The sequence below is a fragment of the Marmota monax genome, unplaced genomic scaffold (genome assembly GCF_021218885.2).
Source record: "Marmota monax isolate L192 unplaced genomic scaffold, Marmota_monax_Labrador192_F-V1.1 WCK01_AAM20220418_F8-fsc00104, whole genome shotgun sequence".
Lineage (NCBI taxonomy): Eukaryota > Metazoa > Chordata > Mammalia > Rodentia > Sciuridae > Marmota > Marmota monax.
The window spans coordinates 2,306,773-2,331,856 of record NW_026693836.1 but is presented as its reverse complement, the minus strand read 5'-3'; the positions used below and the strand labels follow the sequence as shown (position 1 = coordinate 2,331,856).

Genomic DNA, 25,084 nt, shown 5'->3' with positions numbered 1-25,084 from the left:
TTTCCTCTGCCTACAACCTGGTGCTTTTCATGCTTGATTTTCCTCAGGCTTGAGACAGTGAGAGCCCCAAATTAGCTGATGGTAGTGCTTTCACAATTCCCTCCCAATTCTGCAAATAGTGGTTTCTGCTACAGAGTCATACATTCTCTAAACTTATGCATTTCCATATAGAGAGGTGTAAGAATATTCCCTTTTACCACATAGCCAATGTGCTTCCCACTGTCAACTACTTTGTATTGTTCATGTTCATATTTATATGCACTGAAAGAGTCTTATAATATCCAGGAATGAGAGAGGGCTTGGAAAGTCCACCTCTAACGTATACAGCAGAGGGCTGCAGCCACCTTCATCTGATGCTGGGGCAATCAAAGGAGAGATGTTTGGGTGGAAGAGACTTGTCCCACTCAGGATCCAGTAAGGATGATAACTCATTTTCAAAATGTAATTGTGGCATAAGAAAACCTGAGTTCTCCAAACACATAGCTTGTTCTAAGTATTATCACAAAAAATTCCTTCCCTAAAGGGCTCCTCCAAGAGTGGCCCATTTGTAGTTGCCCTACTCTGTGATTGTGTGGGTGGTGGTGGTGGTAAGCCAAGTTTAGTTTATCTTTAGCCACCCAATAATTTTTATTATAAACTAGCAAATTATAGCATACATATTTATGGGTTACAAAGTGATGTTATGATTTATGGATATAATATGGAATAACTAATTTAAGCTAATTAACAACCCATCACCTCAAATGTTTGTGGAGAGAACATTTGAAACTTATTCTCAGTGATTTTGAAGTGTACAATATATCCTTATAAACTATATCTACCATACTGTGCAGAAAAAAAGTAATCTTCAAGCTACCTAATAACTTATCATCCAAGTTCATATACTAGTAGGAACCATCATTAAAAATTCTTTACATGGTCTGTTTTGGTTTCCTAAAAATGTATACACTCTGGGAAAAAAAAAGTCACTATAGCCTTGATATAAATTAATCTATCTAATCCACTCTACTGTACAAACTGGAGAGGATACCATTGAAAGGCTTGTATCTGACTAGCACTGTGGGGACACAAAGACACTGAAAGGGGAAAGTGAAGAAAATCCAACAGAGACTTTGTTAACTTCTTCGTTGTAATGAGTAATAATAGTCTCAGACATCTAGACATCCCTGGCACTTACCAGAATGACAGACTCTCCCACCAAGGCATCTTCACTGATGACAGCACTGTAAACATCTTGACTGAACTTGGGAGGGTTGTCATTCACGTCTGTGAGGTTGATGCTCACAGTGGCCGCAGCACTGAGAGCTGGGGTGCCCCCATCTTTAGCTTCTACCACCAGGTAAAATTTTCTGCATAATTCATAGTCCAGGACTTCCGAGACAGAAATACCCCCTTTAAAGAAAAATGGGGAGCTTTAGATTTGATTAGGGAAAAACATTGGTCAGCCATTCTATAATCATGGTAATATTTACAACGTCATCTCCAGCCAAGAATTTCAGATATTCAGGAATTTATTTACTGCTTCCCTGAAAGCATTCCAGAAATCTGATTAATGCTTTCAGTAAAGCATAGCTATCCATCAAACACAACACTAAATAAATTAAAAATCTTTGCATGTTTCTGCAACAGTTTCTGAACATCTCTCAAGAAGCATGAAAATCTGCTCATGCAACTAGGGAATAGGAACGGGGCAACCATCCCAGGAAAAGCCAAGTCTTCTAATTCCTCAGGTGGACCCAGGTATACCCAGGATGAGATGACATGTGTAGATGTGATAATATGATCCTGCTCCTTGTCAGCAAGTAAATACTTGCAGACTTAGCTGAAATTGAATTAACTCACAAAGATGCTTTGTCAAGTTATGATATGCTTATCTCAAACTATTATGGCACAAAAAGGGTAAAAGTCTCAGAAATCTCAAGGCATAGTGACATAGGAGAAAGGATCTACATGGTAATCAGACAGTGGTCAAATATTGAGTGTGAGTTTAATGTCTTTACATATAGAAAAGAGATGATAATGTCCATGTCATAGAGTTGTCTAAATTAAACAATTAGAACAACTGAAAACTCTAGTTAGGTGCCACCTCTAGGAAGGGCTCTTTAAGGGCTACATCACTCCTCACCTAGCCCTTTCTGGTGAGAAGATCTAGCATACTCTGTGACTGGCAGATGGTCTTTGTACTACCATACAGCAGTTCTCAAAAACAAAACTTTCCTCTCACTTGGAAAACAATCATTAGGACAGGAAGAAGGTCACATCCATTCACATTTCCAGAGAGAGGACTTCTCTGGTCCTAAGACTGCTAACAGTCCACTTCTACTTAAGGTGAGAAATAGTAGACATACCTACCGCAGAACCTCTTTGTCCCTGTAATTAAATTTTCCTAGCACTTCCCACCCCTCCTGCTTTATTTTGCAACCCGGTCTTGTTATCCAATGCCAGATTTAAATGGTACTTACCCATTTCCCCATCGTGTTCATATACAATGGTCATAACTAGACAGATTAAAGCTAACACAGTTAAATAAGGGAAGTCCCCATACATTTTAATTTGAAGTAATGACCTTAATAAACAGAAGCACTGCTGAGAGAAGCTGCTAGTGCAATTCCTTACCGATATTTCTAGTCAAAAGTGAGACCTGTATCTCCTGCATGCTTGATGTTCCAGCAGTTGGTAGTGTTACATTATATTGAGGTTAGAACATGAATTCCAGAGTCAGGAAAAGCCAAGTTCATATCTGGGATAATCCATTTACTAATGAACATTGGGGAAAAGGTGTAACCTCTCTGAAGCTTTGCTTTTCTTATTTGGAATATGTGAGAAACACCTAATGTGTTAAGAGGAATCTGGCATATTTGCCATGTTAAATAGTGCTGCTAATTATACCTCCTTATTTGTATATGGTGACCATCCCCAAAGAGAGTTGAACCCTCTTTGCCACCTTCTCAACAGGTACATAACTCCTCAGGTGATGAGGGAAATAGGCTAAAAGGTGGAAAGATGTGAGAGTCTAATTTTCCTTATCTACAAAATGTGAGGCACCTTGCCTATCCACAGGGGGATTATTTAACAAATAAGAATAGCCACAAAAGGACTTTCAAATAAAAATACAAATTATATGAAAACACAAGAGTAGTATGCTTAGCCTTCCAAGAATATACAAACACCTTTTCTGAATAACCCTCTTTACTTACCCTAAAATGCCTCTACAATTTATTAACTCACTATTGAAGATTAAGCCCAAGGGCTGTATTTGGGTATTTTTTTTTTTTTTTTTTTGGCTTCTAGGCACATTTTCCCTAGGTGATGCTGCACATCCCCTCTAACGTTTGAAGAGTGTGGTGAGAAACGATGATGTTCTAACCAGGAGGAATGAGCAGGGCTTAAATGCAGTGCTATTTCCACCAATTGGTAGAGTCTATGTGGGGTGCTGGTGTGGTAAAGCCTGCAGGTCACCGGTGTAGATCATGACCAATGTCGTCCCTGGCCAGTGACCACAAAGCACAGTCTAAATTAATGGACAGAGGCAGGTGGAAGCTCATCTCTAGGATAATTTCCCAGCACATATGATCCAAATGAAATACACACACAAACACACATGGGTGTGTTCATGCTCGGAATTCAAATACTACTTCTCAATGTGCTTCCTCCAAGGAAGCACATGGTCCATGGAGGAAGCACATTGCTCCTCCCAAACCTTCCTTGATAGAAATCTTGAAGCCAAACCTAGGGTCAAGTTTTGCCAAGTAAGTCCACAGCAAGAAGCCTGAAATTTAGCAGGGGTATTCTTAGAAGCAGAGTGCTGGAGACTTAGCCACCAGAATACCTGCTTTCCTTGTAAGGGAGGAAGGAGGAGGAAAAAGAGCCCACTAAGAAGGGGAGTTTGAGTTGGAGGAGAAGCAGGACATTGTGAGGTTCTGAATTCTCGGTTGGTTGCTATTTACCCACCTGTCTTTGGGTTGATTCTAAATTTCCCCTGCTCATTCCCAGACCGGATGAGATATGTTATCTCAGCATTGGTGCCAATATCTTTGCTGGTGGCAAAAACAGCAAGGACTTGGGTGCCAGGGGAGGTATCCTCAGGCACAGTTACTAGGTAGTCCCTCCTCTCAAACACAGGCGGGTTGTCATTAATGTCCAGGACAGTGATGGTGACCGTGGCAAAAGAGGAAAGGGACTGTCCAGGACTCTGGTCAGTGGCCCGCACAGTGATGTTGTAAGAAGACTGCTGCTCTCGGTCCAGTTGCTGCTCCAGGCTGATGATGCCAGACAAACTGTCAATGGAGAAGAACCCGTTGGCTGAGTCCGCCAGGGAGTACACAACCTTCCTGTTGATGCCTGTGGGAGGTGACACAAGAATGTGAGCAGAAAAGAACATAGATAGATGTTCTTCACTAAAATATGAACATTTTGCTGAGTTTTAAAGGGCCCACCCAGAGAAAAATCATCATTACAAAAATAGCTGTGGTACCACAGAAATGAAAGCTTCAGTTTGTAAAAAAAAATATACAACTAAATTAAAACCTTTAAAAACTGGGAAAATATCGACAATAAATATCAGAATTCATTGGTTACTGTTAATGCATAACTCCCCCCTCCAAAACAAGATTTAAGAAAAACTTTCAGATTCTAATAGATACATGGGTAAAAATATGACACAGAAAGATAAACAGAAACTAACTAGTTAAATAATTAATGACTTAAAGAAATATTTATTCAGAATCTACTAGGCACAATTCTAGGTGCTAGAAGTTCCATCAATGGGTGAGAGTCTAGCATTTCTTAAGGAAGTTTTTACATTCCAGTGGGTCATGGTAGTGAGATGGAAACACTGGAGGATTTTGAGAGGAGAGTCATAGGATGTGGCTTAGATATTAACTGGATCCCTTCAGCTTCTGGTTGTGTACAGACTGAAGGGCAGTCAGAGCAGAAGCAGATCCACCAGTCAGCAAACCCCTGCAGGATTACATTCTTGTAACAATGGCGGCTAGAACAGGGATGATGGTGCTGGGAGTGGTGATAAGGGATGGGGTTCCAGTCTGAGCATGTAGGTGAGGGGGTCCCAGATTCTGAACTAGGAGTGATGAGAAAGGAATGTTTTCTGATTCTGGAGCTGATAGGATATAGGATGGCAGAGAAAGAGGCTTCCAGGATGACTTTGAGTTTTGACCCGAGCAACTAGAGAGATGGAATTATGACCAGCTGAGATGGAGAGGGATGCAAGAGGACTAGATTTTGGATGAAAGACCAGAAACCCTATGAAGATTAAGTTTGAGATGGGTATCTGATATTCAGTGAAGAGTTCAAGTGAGAAGTTAGGTAGAAGAGACTAGAGTTAGGTGGAGAAGCCCAAGCTGGAGCTATAAATCTGAAGGTCATCAATAGATAACATGCAAAGCCATGAGAATGGGTGAAGTCATGAGGGAGTTTAGCAGGGGAAAGAAATCTATGGGTTAGGGGATCCTGGAGCATTCCATCAAGGAGGAGAGCAGATGTAGTGTGAGGGAACTTTCTAGCTTTGTGATTTTAAAAAAACACCATCTTAACACATACAAGAGCTAAAACATATCAACCAGGAAATATCCATCAACAACTACAAATTACTGAATGATGACTGGGTTAAAGATTGATTTAACTGTTTTGTATGGAGGATCTCAGCACTTGAAAATGGTGTTAATCACAAATTTGCTTTAGTCATTGTGCTTTATAAGAAGGAAAATGTAACAACTTTGTAGGGGTAAAGTGCCATATGATGCTAAAGGCTCTTTATGAAGACAGATGTCAGTTGGCGTCTTTGCTATGACAACCACCCAAAAGTGTCTTTGTGAAATATGGAACTCTAGAACATAGGATCTTAGAGGGGAGGGTCTAGCTATGCTTTTAATTTATTATTATTTTTTTCCTCTTATGATACTTTACCAAGGGGGCAGGCATTCTACAACAACAAGAGTTAAACATTTTACTCTCCCAACATACAATTTTCCTTAAACCCAAATTCCCAGCAAACCAATAAAATCATATATCTGAAGGGGATGACATAAATCGTATTATGTGGCTTTAACCAAAAGGTTGACACAGAAAGCTTTTTCTTGGTTCCATTCCAGAGAGTCCATTTTTTTCCCCCAAAGTTTCATCATTTACTTTTATTTCTATTTCAAAACAACTACACTGTAATATATAAACATCAACCTCAGATTTTATTTGTGCTGGTATTGAAAACAAGAGGGCTTTCTTTTTCTCTTAAAGTCCCCTGAAATAAGACTCTAGAGCAGAAGTCTTAGGGATGCTTTCTGGCTGTTTTCTAGAGTAGCTGCATGATTAAATTGTTCACCAAAAAAGTCCCTGGGGTGAACTTTTTAGGGATTTTAGGAGATCTGTACCTGGATATCTCACCTATTCAGCCCCAAAGATTAGTTTATGCAGGAAGGTAATTTCTGACACACTGTTCTGAAACAGGGTTGAATTAGAACAAGCAGGGGGTTGGATTTGCACTCTGCCACTCTTTACAGCAGCAGAGCCTGAAAGGAAAGTACATTTAGTGGCTGCCTATGCTTCCTTCATTAGGACAAATAGCTCCAGTATAATTAAAAATATCATCGCCTGTGTTCCAGGCCTGCCACTTTCCCTTCCAGATCTCTTCAGAGGCACTTGGCTGGACTCTGATGCCCTAAGCATGAGATGCCCTGTTTGCCGAGATCCCTGCTCAGCGGGCTAGCCCTGTTGTTAGAATGCTGCATTACAAGGCTGACATTAATCAGCCACACAAAGACCATGGCTCCCCTCCAGGCAGATTCTGCTAATTTAAACCCAGTGACAGGATTTTTCCATTTTACCCTAGCAGAAAACCATCCCTTCCCCGCACACAGCAAGTTGCTGATCCACACTCCCCATACATATCTCTCCATACATTTTACTTCTGACAGTATCTTTGGCATTTGCACCAGGAGGAGCTAGATTTATTGTTGCCCCCTTCTCTCTGTTACAATCAGACTGACATGAAAGCAAGACCAGAATAGCAAGGGACAGGAGACAAACATGCAAATAATAATAATAATAATAAACCCCTGCTAAATGACACCACTTAGGATTTGCAAGTTCTCAAGGAAAAAAACTGAGATAGATTTCTAGACCACATTAAAACCACAGTTAAGACACAATCACAATGGATTTCAATATTTTTTAGAAATAAGGTCACAAGCATAAATGTCAATGCAGTGGCAGTACTTTTAGTGAGTCTTTGCTATGTTATCAGGAGATGCGGTGCTGCCTTTGTTCAATAAATTCAGGTCATGTCACTAAAGGGGAAACTTTCTTTCCAAAGGGGCTTGATAAATGTCATTCTTCAAATTGCCATCCTTTTACTACATATCCAGCAAAAAGATGAACCCTAGGAGAGGACTTGCTTGCTAATTGGTCTAATGCTCCTACTTCATGTCAGAATGTGTTACATTAAGGTATAACATTAATCCATCATTTGGCATTTGTGTTTTTAAGTATGTAATTCTCTTCTCCAATTTGAGCCTAATTTAATGAGGATGGAGCTACTTAGCTTCTTAAAATGCTAAAATGCCTGGCTACAAGAGAAGTTTGACTTTCATTAGAAGTGAAGTTTTTGTGTGTTAACTGAGGCAAATGCAGCAGGCAGAACTTCAGAGGATTAAAATCAAATAAAAGCAGGATGATTAAAATCCATATTTGCTTAAAGGAAGTAATATATAGTGGCATTTTTATGGAATGGTGTTGGAGGAAAGAAATAGCACATAGATAGTCTCTGCAGGGAAAGCTGTGAAATCCTGGGATGGGCTGCCACATCTATATTTTCTCGTTTGGAAAGCTTTGAAATGGAGTCTAGGTTTCTCTCAATTTGGCCAAAGGAGAAGATGGACCTCTGGACATGCACTGGCACAAAATTCAAGATTTTTTTTCCCTCTTTCTACATTTTTTATTGGTATATTATGGTTTTACATAATGATGAAATTTGTTGTTTCATGCACACAATATAACAATATAATTTGGCCAATATCCCTTACCAGCACTTCTCATCTCTCTTTCCTCCTCACACTCCCTGGTCACTTTCCTCTACTAATCTCCCTTTGATTTTTCACACAATTCTTGCTTTCCCACCTATCTTTTCCTTTTTCCTGTCTAGTTTCCATATAGGAGAGAAAACATATGACCCTTGACCTTCTGAGTTTGGCACATTTTGCTTAACATGATTGTCTCTAGTTCCATCTATTTTTTTTTTTTTTACAAATTACATAACTTATTTTTTTTCTTATGAGTCAATAAAACTTCATTGTGTATATATACACATTTTCTTTATCCATTCATCTGTTGATAACACTCAGGCTGTTAGTTTGGCTACTAGCAATTGTGCTGCTATAAAAATGAGTATGCATGCATCACTATGGTATGAAATGTCAGGTTTTAAATACTTTAAAATTAAAGCGGTGTGACCAAACTACACACATATATTTGGGCAGATCACTGAACTTCACTGGGTCTTCACTGGGTAAGAGTGGCAGGTCCCAGGTGAGCTGAGATCTGAGATTATCTTCCAGTACCACAACCTATTTTCAAATTCAACAAATAGAGCTAGTTTCATTACTGTTTCCAGTGGACTACCCTCTCTACCCAACTGCTCATCAAGTTTCTGGCTGATATCCACAAAGGAAAAATCTGCTTTAGGCTGGATCATAATGAGCTACTGGAATCTTCTGGATGAGAAGAAAGCTTAACACAGCATATTAGTATCATTTGATTAATCTTTCAGAATCCATTTGTATAGCTTAGATATACAAGTATAAAGTTTTATGCTTCAGTGAGAAATAACCCCCAGTATTAGGAGCATCTCCATGGATCTAGCCCCATGTCAGAATAGTTCAGCTGTATATATGAGAATGTCAGAGATATTAGAATCAGCGCTGAAACCAAATGACCAGAATCACCAATACAAAAAATGTATCAAGATTATTTTGATCTGGCCTTTATGCAATTTTTTCTCCCTTCTTCCTGAGATTAGGATCCCCACGTTTCAAAACTATCAAGAGCTATGCTATGCTATGTTCATTTTGGTGTCTTACACCAGCAGCTGCTCTGACTCCCTCTCTACAGAGCCTTGTCTGTACATTGAATTCTGTGTCCCCCATCACCTTTACAGAATCTGGCTTGTAGGTGGCAATAATGTGGTTGGTACTAGATTGCTATAAACTGACTTTTACAAAGACATTTATATTGAGTAGGTAACTGAAGAAGAAGTAATTTGAAGCAATTTCAACAATTTTTGTTTATTTTTCTATCAATTTCATTGAGATGTTGTGATTTACATATAACAACAGGAATACATTTTAAGGGTCCAGCTCCTGAATTCCAATAAATGTTTACAATATGGAACCCTATGTTTACTCTATGCTCCCATCAAGATACAGTGCATTTCAATCACCCTCCAAGTTCCTTCATGTCCCACTGCAGTTGGTTCCTTGACCCTAGGCCCCAGGCCACCTAGTAACTTGTCTCTGAGCCAGTACTTACTCCTGCATTTTATTAATGCCTATTTATCAGTAATCAAAACTGCACACATATATTTAGACTCCACAGCCTTTATGACCCAGGCTTGGTGATTAAGTCATGCTCTTATTTAAGCTATAAGGATTATCCTTTGAAGAAAAATGATAAACAAATATTTGGTTCTTGAATATGTCATTGTGTTTTTTTGCTATGGTCTTATCCTAAGACAGTGCTGTTTCTTTTGAAAAAATGGAATGTTTCTATCTTTTTCACAGGAAATACTGGATATCACCCTTCCATTTAATAAAGATTTCCCAAGTGCCACCTGCTTGTGTGACCACTTTTGGCATGCAAAAATGAGTTGGGAAAAGTGGGACCCAGAGGCATCATCCCTAACTCTAGGAGCACAGCACCTTGATGAGGAATTACTTAACTAAGTAGTTGAGAGTTTGCTATGTGTCTTCTCCCAACTTCCCTCTCATATGAACTAGAACACCAGGTTCTTTTGAATGTGTCTCTGAGGTGTTTCTTGAATATCCTGTGGCAAGACTCCCATCCAGGTGAGGCTCTCATTCCCTCTCAAATGAACTGTTCCAAGAGTCCAAATTGCCAACAACCACAGGGCACATTTCCTCCTGGCCAATTTCACCACAGTGGAGTTCCTAGAACTCTGGATCCAGGATTTCTCCAGCAGCTGGGAATAGTCACTTCTATGGTTTTATTGATTCCACCAAACCTCATGTTGGACTTCATTTCCACTGTGTGCCATTAACAGGATTGGGGTGATTAGGTCATGAGGACTCTGCCCTTGTGAATGGATTAACATGTTCATGGATTAATAAATTAATTGTTAGTGGGTTATCTTTAGAGTGGGTCTGTTAAAGCCAGTTTGGTTCTGTTTTGCCATTTGATGTCCTTCCCTGCCCTGGGACACTACAGAGTTCCCACCAGTAAAAGACCTTCACCAAACATGGTCCTTTGACCTCCCAGCCTCCAGAACCATGGTGTTTTATAAAGTACCCAATCCACGGTATTTATTTATGGCAACAGAAAATGGGCTAAGACAGTCACTGACTTATCAATTCTTATAGACAGAAGCAAAAAGTTTTGATGATGGAACTCCAGTCCTTTATATCTGGCCATAACCCATCCTTCTGTTGTCATCTCCTGTTCCCCATCCAATGTGTTATTCCACTCCAGTCATGATCCAAGACACACTCTGAATATTTACTTCTCCAGGCCTGTGTTCCTGCTTTGCTTTCTACTCAGAATGTTGTCCCTTGCTCTCTTGTCAAAACCTTACATTCGGGGCTGGGGATGTGGCTCAAGCAGTAACGCGCTCGCCTGGCATGCGCGGGGTGCTGGGTTCGATCCTCAGCACCACATTAAAAAAAAATGAAATAAAGATGTTGTGTCCACCAAAAACTGAGAAAAAAATATTAAAAAAATTCTCTCTCTCTCTTAAAAAAGAAAAAAACCTACATTCTCTTTGTGGGGTCTCCTCTGGAACAGCTTGCTTAGTGTCCTTAGTTACTTCCTTCTCTTTGATCCCTTAATAGTATTTTTGCATATCATTAATTGTATGTGTATCCTCTCTCCTACTAGATTAATGTACCTTTTGGATGAGGGACTGTTCTTATTCATTTTTATGTCAAGTACTGAGCACAGAGCCAGGCACACAAAGAGTAGTAAATGTTGAATTGCAGAGGAAACAACCAAGGACCAAAGCAAGTATACAATCATGATTATGCAGGTGATGCAGATATTGCACATATGCCCACTGTAAATTTATGTGTTAAAATAATTTAAAAATGCCCAGAGGGTGCAATGTCGAGAAATCAGGAATATCTAAAAAAATCTATATAAAACATTTGTAAATATATAAAAATTATTGTTAAAAAGATAATAATTATTAGATTTTCTATAGTGAGGATCAGTTAAATAAATTATGGTACCTTCTCTCTATATATATGTTAGTACATAAAATGTCAAAGAATATAAAAGAATATACAATGATTTGGAAATATGTTTGTAAGTTAGTGAAAAAAATCATGTACCAAACAATATATAGTTTATGACTTCTCTTTGTACAGCCAAAAGGAAGAAGGGACTTCAATCAAAATGGTCTCCATGGTAAAAATGTTGTTTTTCCTTTTTGCTTATTTTTCTGGGTTTTACACAGGGCACAGAACATATGTATAATAAGTAAAATAACTATTACAAAAAATCATGTATATGGAAAATAATTCTTTAATATCAATTTTGGAGAACAGTCAAGTTTTCAAGTTATTTTCCAATCCAATTTAATTCTCAACACACATACCATTTGACATAATTATAGAAAAAGATATGTATTGTATAGGCTTTTCTTCTGGGTATTTCCATTTTTCCTTTTAGTTCATCTTCAGAAAGATAGACATTACTTTAAAAAAATCACTTTTGTCAAAGATTTAATTATAAAATTATTTCAAGGAATATTTTTAAAACTAATTTTTACACTCAAATTAAGCAGTTAAAGAAAATGGGTAACCTAAAATTCTTCTCTCATCCTTTGTGAAAGGCAAATAGAATCCCATTATAGTCAAACAGATCAAACTGACTGCTTTTTTTTTTTAAACTTTGAAATATGCCTTTGGATGATATGAAATAAAGCACAAAGTTACTATAAGGAGGTCCATAGAATTAGCAATGCTTTTTAAGTTAGCAATTACTGTACTTTTAAATAGACTCTCTAATTACTTCTGTTTAAAGTACCATTTAAAAGTTTTATTCATTGAGTGATGACTAAAGCTGGCACATTCCTCAGGGCAGAATACCAACTCCTGGGGTCAATAGCTCCTTGGCTTTTTGAATAGTCAAAATAAGATAGAAGGCAGTAGCAGTCACAGAGTCAGGGAGATCCTAAGAACTGCACCAAAAAAATCTCTGGAGGACCTGCCAAGTGAATTGAAAGTAGATCTCCTGCTAGGACTGACGACATGGTTGTGGGTTTCCTTGCAAAATTAAAATGCACACTTCTTGTATAAAAAATATAAAGCAATGAACACAGCCACAGGCTGAGCATTAAAGCAAGAACAGGCTTTTCCAAGCATGGGGCCCTGTTGGACTACACAGGCTGCACACCCATGGAGCCGACCCCTTTGCTGGGTGAGACTGTCTTGTATGATAACCTAAAAAGCTACAGTTCAGCTTCAGATAAACTCTTGCAACTATCTATAGCTTAGCATTATGCCTGGAATTGTAAAAATGTAAGTAAATTAATTATTCAATTAAATTTTGAAAACTTTATTGGTGCACAGGACTTCTGTGTGGACCACAACTCAACAATTATACTCAAAAGGTTCTCTATATGGGCCACTAAGTGTGACCACTGGATCAATTCATTGATTTATCTAATAAATACTGAAGAACTCCTGCTGCATGGCAGGCACTGGCAATGCAAAGAAGAGTGTCTCCCAACACCTCTCCCCACACTGGTTCTCATTACTTGGGAAACAAATCTATATAGAGTTGATTATGGAGAGGGGTGGCCAAGGAAATGTCCCAGAGAAGTAAACAAATAAACTGAGTCATGAAGGAAAAGTAGAAGTTGTCAGGAATACCAAAGTGGAAAATTGAGAGGAAGAAAGGGCTTTTTAGGTGATACATGTGAAGGCATGGATGCTAAAATTGCAAAGTATCCTCATCCACAGGTGGGTTAAGGGTTTGTTATTGCTAAATCTTAAGTTCAGAATGGTAGAAGCTGAAACTGTCTTTTTTTCAGAGCCAACTACAAGTTGCCGGAGCTATTATAACCAATTATAGCTGGAGTGAACTGGAAACTGGGACTAAGTTGATGAATAAATTAGGCAAGAGAGAATTAGGAAGCTTGGAAGGAACACGTTGGAGAGGGTGTGAGTGGGAAGTGTTTTGTAATATGTGAGAAGTATTAAAAGTGTTCACCAGCAGATGATGGACAACATAATTGTGCCTCTCAGGGAGACCTCACAAGGGGAAGTGACAGTATATATCCTGTGGTAAAACTGATAAGCATACCCCACTGAGTATCAATATGCCCCGAAGAGGCAGAAAGTCAAAGCTAGAGGTCCTTGGTATTTCTGCACAAAATGCCAAGGAGTGGGTAATATTCTCTAACCAGTCTACTCACCCCCTCTCCACACCTGCAGTTCTGGGGATCAAACCCAGGGGTCTCATGCATGCTCAGCAAGCACTCTACCACTGAGCCACATCCTTAGCCCTACACTGCTCACCTCTTAAATCCATTCCTGCATTGCTCTGTATTGGATTAGGACGGATCCAACTGAGCAGCTAAGGGACCTGTTACTAACATGTGGCATCTACAAATGAGGTGGCATGTGAACAAGGGAGCGCATGAGAAACCATCACTGTGCCTAACCATTAGAGATGAAGAATTCCTGCCAATGCTTGCCTAAGATACCCCTTTCTGTAAGGAATTATTGTTTCATTTGACAACTAGTGTTTTGAGCCCTGCTTGGGAGAAATTGGATTTTAAAAAGCATAATAATAGCAATAACATACAATTGTCAAATACAAAGACTCCTAAATTAAGCAAGACATCACAGTCACACAGGGGGAAAAATGTCCAGCCCCATCTCAGTCTGATTTTGGAGAAGAAGCTCTTGCCTGTTTGTTTATTTATTTTGTTTGTTTTTTAAAGCTCCCCGGGGGATTCAGATGTACAGTCAGGGCTGATAACCAGTACCAGAAGGGAAGTGGGTGTTCAGAAGGGTTGGGGAATGTAAGACAGCACTAGTAAAGAAGGAGCTGGAATATTTAATCAGGTCTCATCCCAAAGCCACTCTATGATGACACTTTGAAAAGTGACAGGCCAATGTGACACAGAAATGGCAGGCTGTCACAGTCCTGCCATCTAGCTGCATGCACTGAAGAAGGGGGTCCTAATATTGGTAGAAGGGAAAGATTTCAGGGAAGGCTTAATGGGGCCCAGATCGCTTTGATATCCACTATCCATTTAACAGATGCCTTTGAAGGAGCTACAACCACTTTGAACCTCAGTTTCCCTGTCTGCTGGTAAAAGTACCAAGATCTGTTCCTTTCAAAGTAAGATTACATGTGTAAGTTTTTCAAGCTCTCTGGAGAAAGGCTTCTACCATAGGATTATATTTTTTGATATCTACAACAGACAAAAGGCTTTGACCATAACGTCCTCTAGGGAATGACTCAATGACTCATGTCTCTCCGTCTTCAGGGAGGGTTATTTGACTTTTACTGACATTTTACTGACATTTTTCAGCCACCTTCAAAGATTTAACACTTTGGAGAATAACAGAGCTTTGTGGAAGGAAAAAGAAAACATACATTAAATCGCTGACCTAGAGGCTTAGAGGTAACGACTTCTAAGCATTAAGCAAAGCATAGACTATATGACACGTAAGAGAAGCTGAAATCAGAACTGAATCTCTTGAAACCTTTTCCAGTAGAAATTACTGGAATATAGAAAGATGTGTTGCCCCAAGGTGATGACATCCTCCTTTCAGATTCAGTTCGGCAACTAAGTCATCCTGGGTAAGTATTCTTCTTCCTGAGCCTCAATTTCATCCTCAGAAACAGAGGAAATTTGACTGGATTTTTGTCTCAGGATCTTTTCAGTGGTGACACACTAAGACTTACTAGAACTATTATTTCTGCAGGAGGTAGACTGAACCTCATGCCCCAGAGAGTCCCTGAGAGCAAAGGAAAGGAGCAGCTGGCAGTAATCATATCATCACCTGTGCCCTGCCATGCCCCAGCAGCTCTGATCCCCATGGGGCTGCACTGGTCCTCCCAAAGGGTGGTCCCTGCTTTGGTTGCACTGATTTGGGTGAGTGCCCAAGTTTCTCAGAGAGGGGAGCCTGTGGAAAGACAATGACTATTCTAGAAGATTCTTAAGGACAGAATTCAGGATGCTTATGAACTTACATTAATGTATTAATTCTATATTATTGAGTTACGTCAAATTACCCCAGAACACAGCAGCACAAAGTAACATATTTATTATTTCATGGATTCTGTGGGACACAAGTTCATAATGGCTTAGCTAACTGTCTTTAGATCAAGGTTTCTTATGAAGTTGCAGGCAAGCTGTCATACAGGGCCATGGTTTTAATTAATGGCTTAAGTGAAGGGAGTTGGGGCTCCACCTTCAAGCTCACTTGTGTAGTGGTTGGTACATCTTAATCCCATGCAAGGTGCGTCTCTCTCAGCCATACAACACTGTGGTTGTCTCCCCCTGCAGTGAGAGACTCAAGAGAGAGTGAGAAAGAGTGCTATGGACTGAAATGTGTTCCTCTTAAAAGCTATATGTTGAATCTTAAATCTCCAATGAGAATGTGTACTGAGATAAGTCTTTTAGGAGGTAATGAAGGTCATAAGGGTGCTATCTTAATATTAATATGATAGGATGGGGCCTTATAAGAGGAGGAAAAAAGATCTCTCTCTGTATCTCTGTCTCTCTGTCTCTCTGTCTCTCTCTCTCTCTCTCTCTCTCTCTTTCTCTCTCTCTCTCTATCCATGGGCACCTAGAAAAGGTCATGTGAGGACATGGTGAGAAGGAAGTTATCTGTAAACTAGGTAGAGAGCCCTCACCAGAACCTAGCTGAAGCTAACACACATTATGATTATTATCCTTTAAAAATTCAGTGTGTTAGCATCAGCCAGGTTTTGGTGAAGGCTCTCTACCTAGTTCACAGATAACTGCCTTCTCATCATGTTCTCACATGGGGACTTCCAGACTCCAGAACTGTGAGAAAATATATTTCTTTTTTTTAAGCCACTAGGACTCTGTGGTATTTTGTTATGGTTGCCCAAGCAGACTAATATAGAAGGCATGCCCATGCTGAGTACAAGTCTTTCTATAACCTAACTTCAAAGGTGACAGCATTATTTCTGCCATATTCTGTGCATTGGAAGTGAGTCAGTAAGTACAGCCCACTCTCAAGGGAGAGGCAAGAGTACCAGGAGGTGGGGCTCATGGAGAGTCAAGATAGATGCAACTACCACAGGAGAAAATAACTGACATTTTCTTTTCACTAACCTGGAACTGATTTGGCACCACATTCAATTATACATGAAGGCAACAAAGCACCATGGTAGGAGCAGCACCTCTGATTTTGTAACCAATAAAAACCACAGGTATTTTCTTCTTCTTCTTCTTCTTCTTCTTCTATGATTGCTGCACACAACTTTGCTTAACACTACTTTGAAATATGGCAGTTACCTGACCTATTATGCTAGGTCTTATTATTTCATGTGTTGGAGAAAAAAATTATGTTACTATATAACAACTTCAGAAAATAGCCAGACACATTTATTGTATTTGTAATCTTTTCATTTTGTTTCACAAGTTGTAAAACATTATTCTTTAGGGACATCTGTAGTATCACCTCTGTCAAGGTATTCATGACACAAAACTATTAAGAATTTCTAAGCAAGTGGTTCTCAAAGGGTGGTTCTGGGAATAGTAGCACCAACATCACCTAGGAACTAGTCTGAAATGTAAATTATCAGATCACCGTTCAGTCAGAAACTGAGGGAGAGGCCTAGCAATCTGGGTTTCAACAAATGACTCTGATGCCTGACAACTTTTGAGAGCCATTAGTCTAGAGTCTTTTACTCAGAGTTTGCATTTATAACCCACCCCCAGGTGACACTGCTACCAGGGACCACATTTGAGAACTGCTGCCTTGAACTATAGTATCCTTATCAGTTGGATATCTGTTTACCAACCCTCTTGAGGCCCTTTTCATAATGTCTGTAGCCCCTTCTGCTAACTAGCTTATTGCTCAGAGCAACTTACTTAAGCCCTAAGAGTTTATTCATACATTAAATAGAACAAAAAAATGCTAACATATAGGGGTGTTTTGAGAAATGGAAATAACATATCTAAAGCATTTGGCACAGTGCCTGGTATGGCATAGAACCTGCAAAAGTAGATGCTAATAGCCACATTATGATTATCCTTTAAAGTTCTTATTAAGCATGGATCTTGCTTGGGAGGGTTTGAGATTTGTAGAGAAGAGCCACGCAAGCAGTCGTCCCATGCCAGGATAATCATAAAGTACTTGGGAGTTCAAAGCAAGGAAAGCCATCTCCAGTAGGAAAACGTGGCCTTACCAGTTCAAAGAGCTTTGTCCTTCATACTTAGGCAAATGTCACATTGATCTTTTGGGGTTATCAAAGTGAGATACTGTTATTCTCACATTGTGGAAGAGGAACTTGAGGAACAGGGATGCCAATGACTTGCTCAGGGTCACAAGGCGCTAATCATCCAGTGTTTCCCCACATCTATGTAGCCTCTTGATCAATCTGATTACTAGATATGTTCCTGACCAGCATTTGAGGATATCCCTGTGGCTGACCAACAAGATCCAGAGGAAACTGGGGTGCTGTCTCAGCTGGGATACAACCTTTGAATCCCCAAAGGAAGAACTGGCAGGATATTTGCATGCCTCTATTGTGGCACAGATAGATAAAGCCAATTCCTTCCCAATTCCACAGATTGCCCCTCTACCTGGTTCCTCACATCCTGATGCTGAAGGCAATGAATGCTTCAAAATTTACCTCTCCTTTAAGGTGAGCTTCTTTTGTTTATTTTGAGATCCAGTGCAAGTGGTAATATATTTAGCAAGGCCTCAATAGACTGGAGTTTCAGAGAGTAAATTTTGAAAACACACACACACACACACACACACACACACACACACACACACACACATATATATATATATATATATATATTCTTTTTTACTTCATGATGTCAGAAAATCAGATGATAGAAGATTTAAAATTAAACCCTGCCACAGGGAGTCGGAACTTTGCATTGGCCATTCAGTCTGAAGCACAACACCCAGAGTCCCGGTGTGGATGAGTGAGCATCTCTCATTCAGGGCACTTACGTAATTTCTCATTAGAGTTCCAGCATCTCATTTTCAACATTTTCCTTTGGACTCATCTCACCTCTACATTTTGTTTTGTTTTGTTTTGTTTTTATGGCTCTCAAAAAGTGGAAGTCCTAGAAAAGGCTAGGATGAGCTGGAAGAGGCAGGAAAACTACTGTAAAGGTTCAGTTAAGATGGTTTTGTAAAGAGTTCTGTTTCTAACAACATTCAGTGACTACTTTTGTAAAGCACATTCCTCTCATTTGAGTGCCTTCCTCCTCCTTCCTGAGGAGCTGTTGATCTAGAGCAACCAGCACACCAAGGCCCTGGGCAAGCTCATCACAGCCTCTGACAAGATCCGTGCTTTGGAAAAACAAGTTCAATTCAGCTTCTGCCTACACCACTAGAGCAGAGCACAAGGACCATGACACCACCTGCCTCATGAAATACTTGGTGTATGAATTCCACTGTGGACAGCAAACTTAGATAATCATAGTGAATGTCAGCCTAGAATAGAGGATCCAAGGACAGCAAAGACACATGATCATATCAAAACAGAAAAGTTCTGCCAAGAGGGTAGTTTTCTGGGTCTTTTTCCTGTAATCTAACTAATTTTAGGGGAAAGACATCATTCTGGAAGACTCAGCATTTTTTATATTTTCTGTTAATGCAATTCATTCTACAGACTGGGCCCACCATAGCCACGTGACCTGAGCCTGCAGAGCCCTCATTGGAGGAATATTTCCCTTCCTCAGGTCTGTTGCCTTCCTTTTACATCTCACCTCACCCCTGGAATACTCCCTGAACCCCAGCACCCAGTGCAGCTGCTGTCCTGCTGGCCTGAGGTGATAGAACCACTGACTGTATGCAGATGACCGAGGGCAGAAGTGTGCTCCTATTGGGTTTTGCTCTGCATCTCCCTTTTAATTTCTTTATTTAGGTTTCAATTGTTTACTTTCTGTTCTCCCTTTTCTTTCATTTCTAAGGCTAAATGGTCCTTCCATATTGCTGAGCCTAACACTCCCTACCCATATGAGCAATGTCATTTTCTCCTTGTCTTTGGGACATACCAGTTGCCCTTTTCTGCCCTCACCGTTATGGCAGACACAATTCATTCCCTCTTGCTGTCTGCCTCCACAACCGCCCAAGAACTCCTTTATGTCTCCCAGCCCCCTGTGCAGCTGGGTCAGCTGTGTAATCATTTCTGGTGACTTGGGGCTCTCCCAGGGTGAGGCAGCCTAGAGCTAGCATGCTCTCTTCACCCCTCCTATTCCTTATTGTGGTGACTTTGGAGGCTAAAGGTCAAGAAGGTGATGGTGTCAAGATGGAGTGCCAGAATTCTGAGTTGGTTGGATTCCCACCAATCTGTCCTTTCTATGAGCAAGAATTAAACTGTTCCTGTGCTAAGACACTGAGACTTTAAAATTTACCTCAGACAAGCCAAGTCTATCCTGAATAATACAGTCTTCATCTTTCCCTTGCTCCCTTTCTCTGTTACTACTCTTTCTTTCTATTCTTTGTCTAAGTTCAAGCCTCAACTCGTAAGACTCAACTTAAATGCTAATACCACTCCCTGAGATGCCCCTGTTGAAACTTCATTATTTGTATTTTAATGTCGTTATGGGGACCTGTGCTAGACTAATACTCACCATATTACTACCTTACAGATGCATTTTTTTTCAATAATATTCTTATATTTTCCTTAGAATGTTCATTTGTATTTCCTGTTCCCCATTATGACTATAAGACCTTCTATTCTTTCATGTTTAACAAACTTCTCCTAACTCCTGACTTCTTTATGGAGGTATATGCTATCACCGCCAATGTGTACCCAAGTTTCCACCTTTCTGTCTGCACCAGGTCTTGCTTTAGACCACCTGTGCAATTTTTGTTCTTGCAGTACCCTTGCCTGGTGCCCATGGTTGGAACCTTGACCAGTCTCTCTACCTTGCTATCAGCCCGTCAAGTTGCCAAAAAGCTGCAGATTTCACCTTTGAAATATCAATCTGGCTTTCCTCTGATCCTTTCATTTTCTAAGTACTAAAGCCAGTGCTCTCATTGGCCCTTGTGGTCTTTCTCAATATCCTCCTAGGAGCTTTCCCCTTGCTCTAAGTTCAACTGTTCCAACCCACTTTGGAATCTCTTATGCTAGTACATTCCCAAAACCCAGAACAGGTTTGTTTGTTTGTTTTCTAGAAACTGCTTGGCAGTTCTTTTCCACTGACTGATCTAAGTATATTTTTCCTCTCACCTCTCTCTCATCTGTCCTAGACAACATGGTGTTTCCAACTATTTAGTTGGGCCCACACTGTGCCTACTTTGTGACTTTATCTTCATGTTCTTCATTCACTCCTGAATGCCTTCCCATCCCAGACTGTTGACATCCTCTCTGTTTTGGGACCTCTGCCCTTTACTGAGGGTGTGTTCCCAGTTCCTAACTTTACCACTGTGCACCATTTGTGCCTGTCGCTGCATGTCCCTCATCTCTGAAAGCTTTGCTGTTCCTTCTGTGGTGCTTACTGCTTAGCTCATCACTAAATATTTATTCAGTTGAATGGAAAGTAACTGTAATGTACTTTCTGATCCTCTAAGTTCCTCTGAAAACTCTGAAAGGTATTCCAAACCTTGCAGGAAATATTTTACCAGAAAGGACAGAGTTGCTCATTAAAACATTTCCTTACTTTCTGTCTCTTATCCAAGGGGAAAAATATGGTCCTTTCACATCTCAAATATTCCAAAATTGACCTCTTAATAAATTATGGACAGCAGCATAATTTCCCAGTACAAATTTACATTTTATTTAAATGTCATTTTGCCTAAAATGGTTGCAGAATTTTTGATCCTCATTACTGCATATTTCTTTTGCTAATTTAAAAACATTCTCAAAATGAGGAACTTGGGAACAAATTCTACTTTGAAGAGATAGACTAAATCACAGGACATTAGTACCAAAGTGGTAATGCAGCAAAAGTTCTTCTTGTCTTTATTGAAAGGATTAAAGTTTTGTAAATGTTGGGTCATGAAGTTGCACCTATAGTTTATGGGTTTGAAGATATTTTCATTTTACAGGAAAACTGAGAACTTAATACATGTCTTAAAATCTAGACAGTTGCCATATCATTTCTTAGAACTCATAAAATGGGTGTTAAAATTATCTTGTCTTCCTCTGTTTTTTATTTTACTCCTGACCTAGGCAGTTACTCTAACATTGATGTTGGTTCATTATGAATAATTCATAGGAAAAGAGTTGTTTGGCTCAAAGCAATAATATGCTTTAAAATTAGAAAGTCAGCTTAGGTAGGTTTAACATCTCATGGTAAGGGCTTTGAACTAATGAAGAAATGGAATCAGATTTCAGATGCATTATATCTTTGTCTTTTCTCTGCAAGTTATAGTAACCTTGTATATAGTGTAGTCTTGATCCATTTAGACTGTAAAAACAAAATAGCTTAAACTGAGTAATTCATAATCACAATATATTTATTGCTGGTGGATTGGAGGCTGGGAATTCCAAGGTCAAATCATTAGCAGGCTTGGTGTCTGGTGAGGGCCCATTCCTCATAGATGGTATATTCTATGCATCCTCACAAGGTGAGGTGGGCAAACAGGCTTCTCAAGTCTCTTTTATAAGGCATTAATTCAATTTGGTTCCACTTCTATGACTTAACCATCTCCCAAAGACTTCTTCTCTTAATACCATTTGGAGGGAGGGATAGATTTCAATAAATAAATTTTTTTGTTGTTGTTGTTACCAGGGATTGAATCTCAAGGGCACTTGACCATGGAGTCACATCCCAGCCCATTTATTTTTATTTTACTTACAATTTTGAGACAGAATCTTGCTAAGCTGTTTAGAGCCTTGCTAAGTTGCTGAGGCTGGCTTTGAAATTGTGATACTCCTGCTTCAGCCTCCTAAGCTGCTGGAATTATAGGTGTATGCCAACATTCAAATTTTTGAAGGGTGCAAACATTCATATTACAGCACTGGTAAAATATTTTTCTACTTGGGAAAGAAATATGCATAACAAAAGAAGTTTCATGAACCAAGCATCCCTGTCATTTACACTAATGAAGCCAATGTTCTTCAAAACTAATTAGGCAACTTGTACAAATCTCAAGAGAAAAAAAAAAAAAGGTTACAGAATGTGTGATTTCATTTAAATAACATTCCTGAAATAAGAAGATTATAGATATGAAAATTAGTGATTGCCAAGAGATAGAGGTGGAGAAGGAGGTCCAGGAAGGAGGTGGGTGTGGCTACAAAGGGATAGTGTGAGGGAGTCTCATGTGGAAATGTGGTGTGCTTACCTGAAGCTGCAGAAATGATAAAACTGTTCAAAAACACTTGCAGGAATGTGTGCTGAGATGTGAACAAGCTGTAAGGATGCACTTATGTGAATTTCCTGGTTTTGATAATGTACTACAATTAGGTAAGATGTTACCATGGGTGAAGGGCTCAGGGGAAAGAGGTCCTTGACCTCCTTCCTGCCATTTAAATATTTTAAAATAAAACTTTTTTAAAAAATCAGAAATTTTCATGTCACTTTAGAAAAGGGTTTGAAAGTGAGGTCAGGTGGTAACATAAGTAAGCCAAGTGGCTGGCCATAGGGAAGGAGAGACTTGTGGTGGAGATCAAGGAGACAGGTGCTGTTTATTAAACCATTGTGAGACCTGTGCCCCTGAAATGGCAGGGCCTTCTAAGTGTTATTATTTTTATAAAATGCCACACATGTAAATTTCAAATAAAAATCTGACTTTTAAATAATGACAACTAATTTGAACCCTTTTGAATACTGTGTGTGTAAAGCTAAAGGTTCCAGAAAGCTATATTCAGTCTAAAGGCCATTTGTGCCTGAACTCAGATTCCAGTCAGAGGTTCATTTTGATCCCAAAATGACTTCTGCACTCAGCAACCTGGTAATCTTAGTGCACAGCCTCTACTAGCCTATGATCCCTTGTGAAAGACAGAGAAATGGTTATTATTCTTGAGTTAGAAGTGTTTTGTTCAGGCCACTAATGACAAGGTCACAAGTCATGAGTCAATGACACACAGGGATTCTGGATAATGTTGGCATTTATTTGACGGGAGCTCAGACTGATGCTACTGCTGCTGAAATCTCCTGCAAGCTCCAATCAAGACTCCCAGCCACTCCCTCAGCCTGGTGCCTGGAACTCAGTAGGAGCTAAGTTTGTGTTTCTTAGGGTGTTATTTGCTCTACCCCAGCTATCTTAGTTCTTTTACTTTTTGAAGCTGAGATTGACAAAAACTGAGAAAATAACCCAAAATCTGGCATCTTTCACTGAACTTGTTCCTAAGACTGATGGGATCATGAATCGACTTCATACACAGGTGTCAGCAGCACCTGTGACCTCTGTCTCCATTTGAAGCTGTGCACATAAGCCTTTTACTCAGGAGCAGGTGGAGGTGTAGAAAAGTCCTCATCCTGGTTTTGATCCTTTAATGTCTTTGTCTTCTCTGCCCTATTAAATGACCTGAGTCTAGACATTTCTTCCACTCCAGCGCCCAATCTGGCCAGTTGACTCAGAAGTGGTGAAAGGAGGACATGGCTAACTGTATATTCTTCACCACAAGTTGTAAAACAGCTCCAAGTGCCAAATCTGTGAGTCAGTCACACTCCGGTCTTGTCCCTGCACTGTCTGAAGCATCATGTGCACTAATTTGACTTCATGTCCATTCTACCACAGCTTGAGGACACCTGATTCCTTTGTGAAGGGATTGAATAGAAAAATTCCATTTTTTTTAGCTTTTAAAATTTCATCTAACTACCCATTCTCAAAATAAAATTTAAAATGATTAGAAGATTCATTTGCATTAATTGTATCTTCTTTTCCTTAAAAGTCTGCTAATAAGAGTCCAGAGAATGCTTTCTAAATCTTCTTTTTAAAAAAGTATTTGTAGGTACTACACAATTACATACCAATAAAAGAGTCTTTTTCTATTTATTTGTAATTTATTTACAATAATATGCATACTTTTAAAAGGTTAGTTCTCAGCTCAGAAATTATGCTAATGTGGTAAAAGCAATCATTCAGTGTAGCCGACTAATTTCTCTAAGGGGAAATATGCAGAGATCCTGGGCACTACGTTTGTTTTCAACTAATTATCATGTATTTACTTTTCCATTAGCCCAATAATTTTTATTTCAACTAAGAATTAAGCAATAAGATACTGAATTATATAAAGGTCTGCTTAGCATAGCAGACCCACCCCATCATTCTCTAGTCCTCTGATTTACGGCTCTTAAAATGCACAACCAAGAGGCTTCTGTATGCCCTTTCGTATTTATATTCCATCATGTAGTCACCTCAATAACTTATGCATTCTCAGAAGGTCTATCTAGCAATTAACTCTAGTCTTTTCTAACTCATCATCTCATTATGTAAAGTGGATTTGAACACAAACTTTATTAGCAACTTTCAGTTCTAATTCCTTCTTATCTCCCCATCCCTCAACTCTGCCTAGCAATGTCAGTTTATAAGTGACAAAAATACTCTGGAAAATGGCAGTTAAAAAAAAGTCCACATTGAACTAGCAGCACATTTAGTAATTGGTCTTTGCACTTTGGGGCACTGCAATAAATCTAGATTGTCATATTTCAGCTGAAGCATGTGATGCAATTCTTCATAGAAATGGAAATGAATTCTCCCTGCCATAC

General features: G+C 39.4%; 1 protein-coding gene across 8 annotated transcripts in view; it reads right to left on the bottom strand.

Annotated features, from left to right (window-relative positions):
- Fat3 (FAT atypical cadherin 3) overlaps positions 1-25,084 on the bottom strand; it is a 624,627-nt gene that overhangs the window by 54,725 nt on the left and 544,818 nt on the right. For all 8 annotated transcript variants that reach the window (XM_058584984.1, XM_058584983.1, XM_058584987.1 and 5 more), the window contains 2 exons: positions 3,952-4,341; positions 1,178-1,392 (listed from right to left, as the gene is read on the bottom strand). In XM_058584984.1, coding sequence (XP_058440967.1) covers positions 1,178-1,392; positions 3,952-4,341 — 605 coding nt within the window. The remainder of the gene's footprint in view (positions 1-1,177; positions 1,393-3,951; positions 4,342-25,084) is intronic.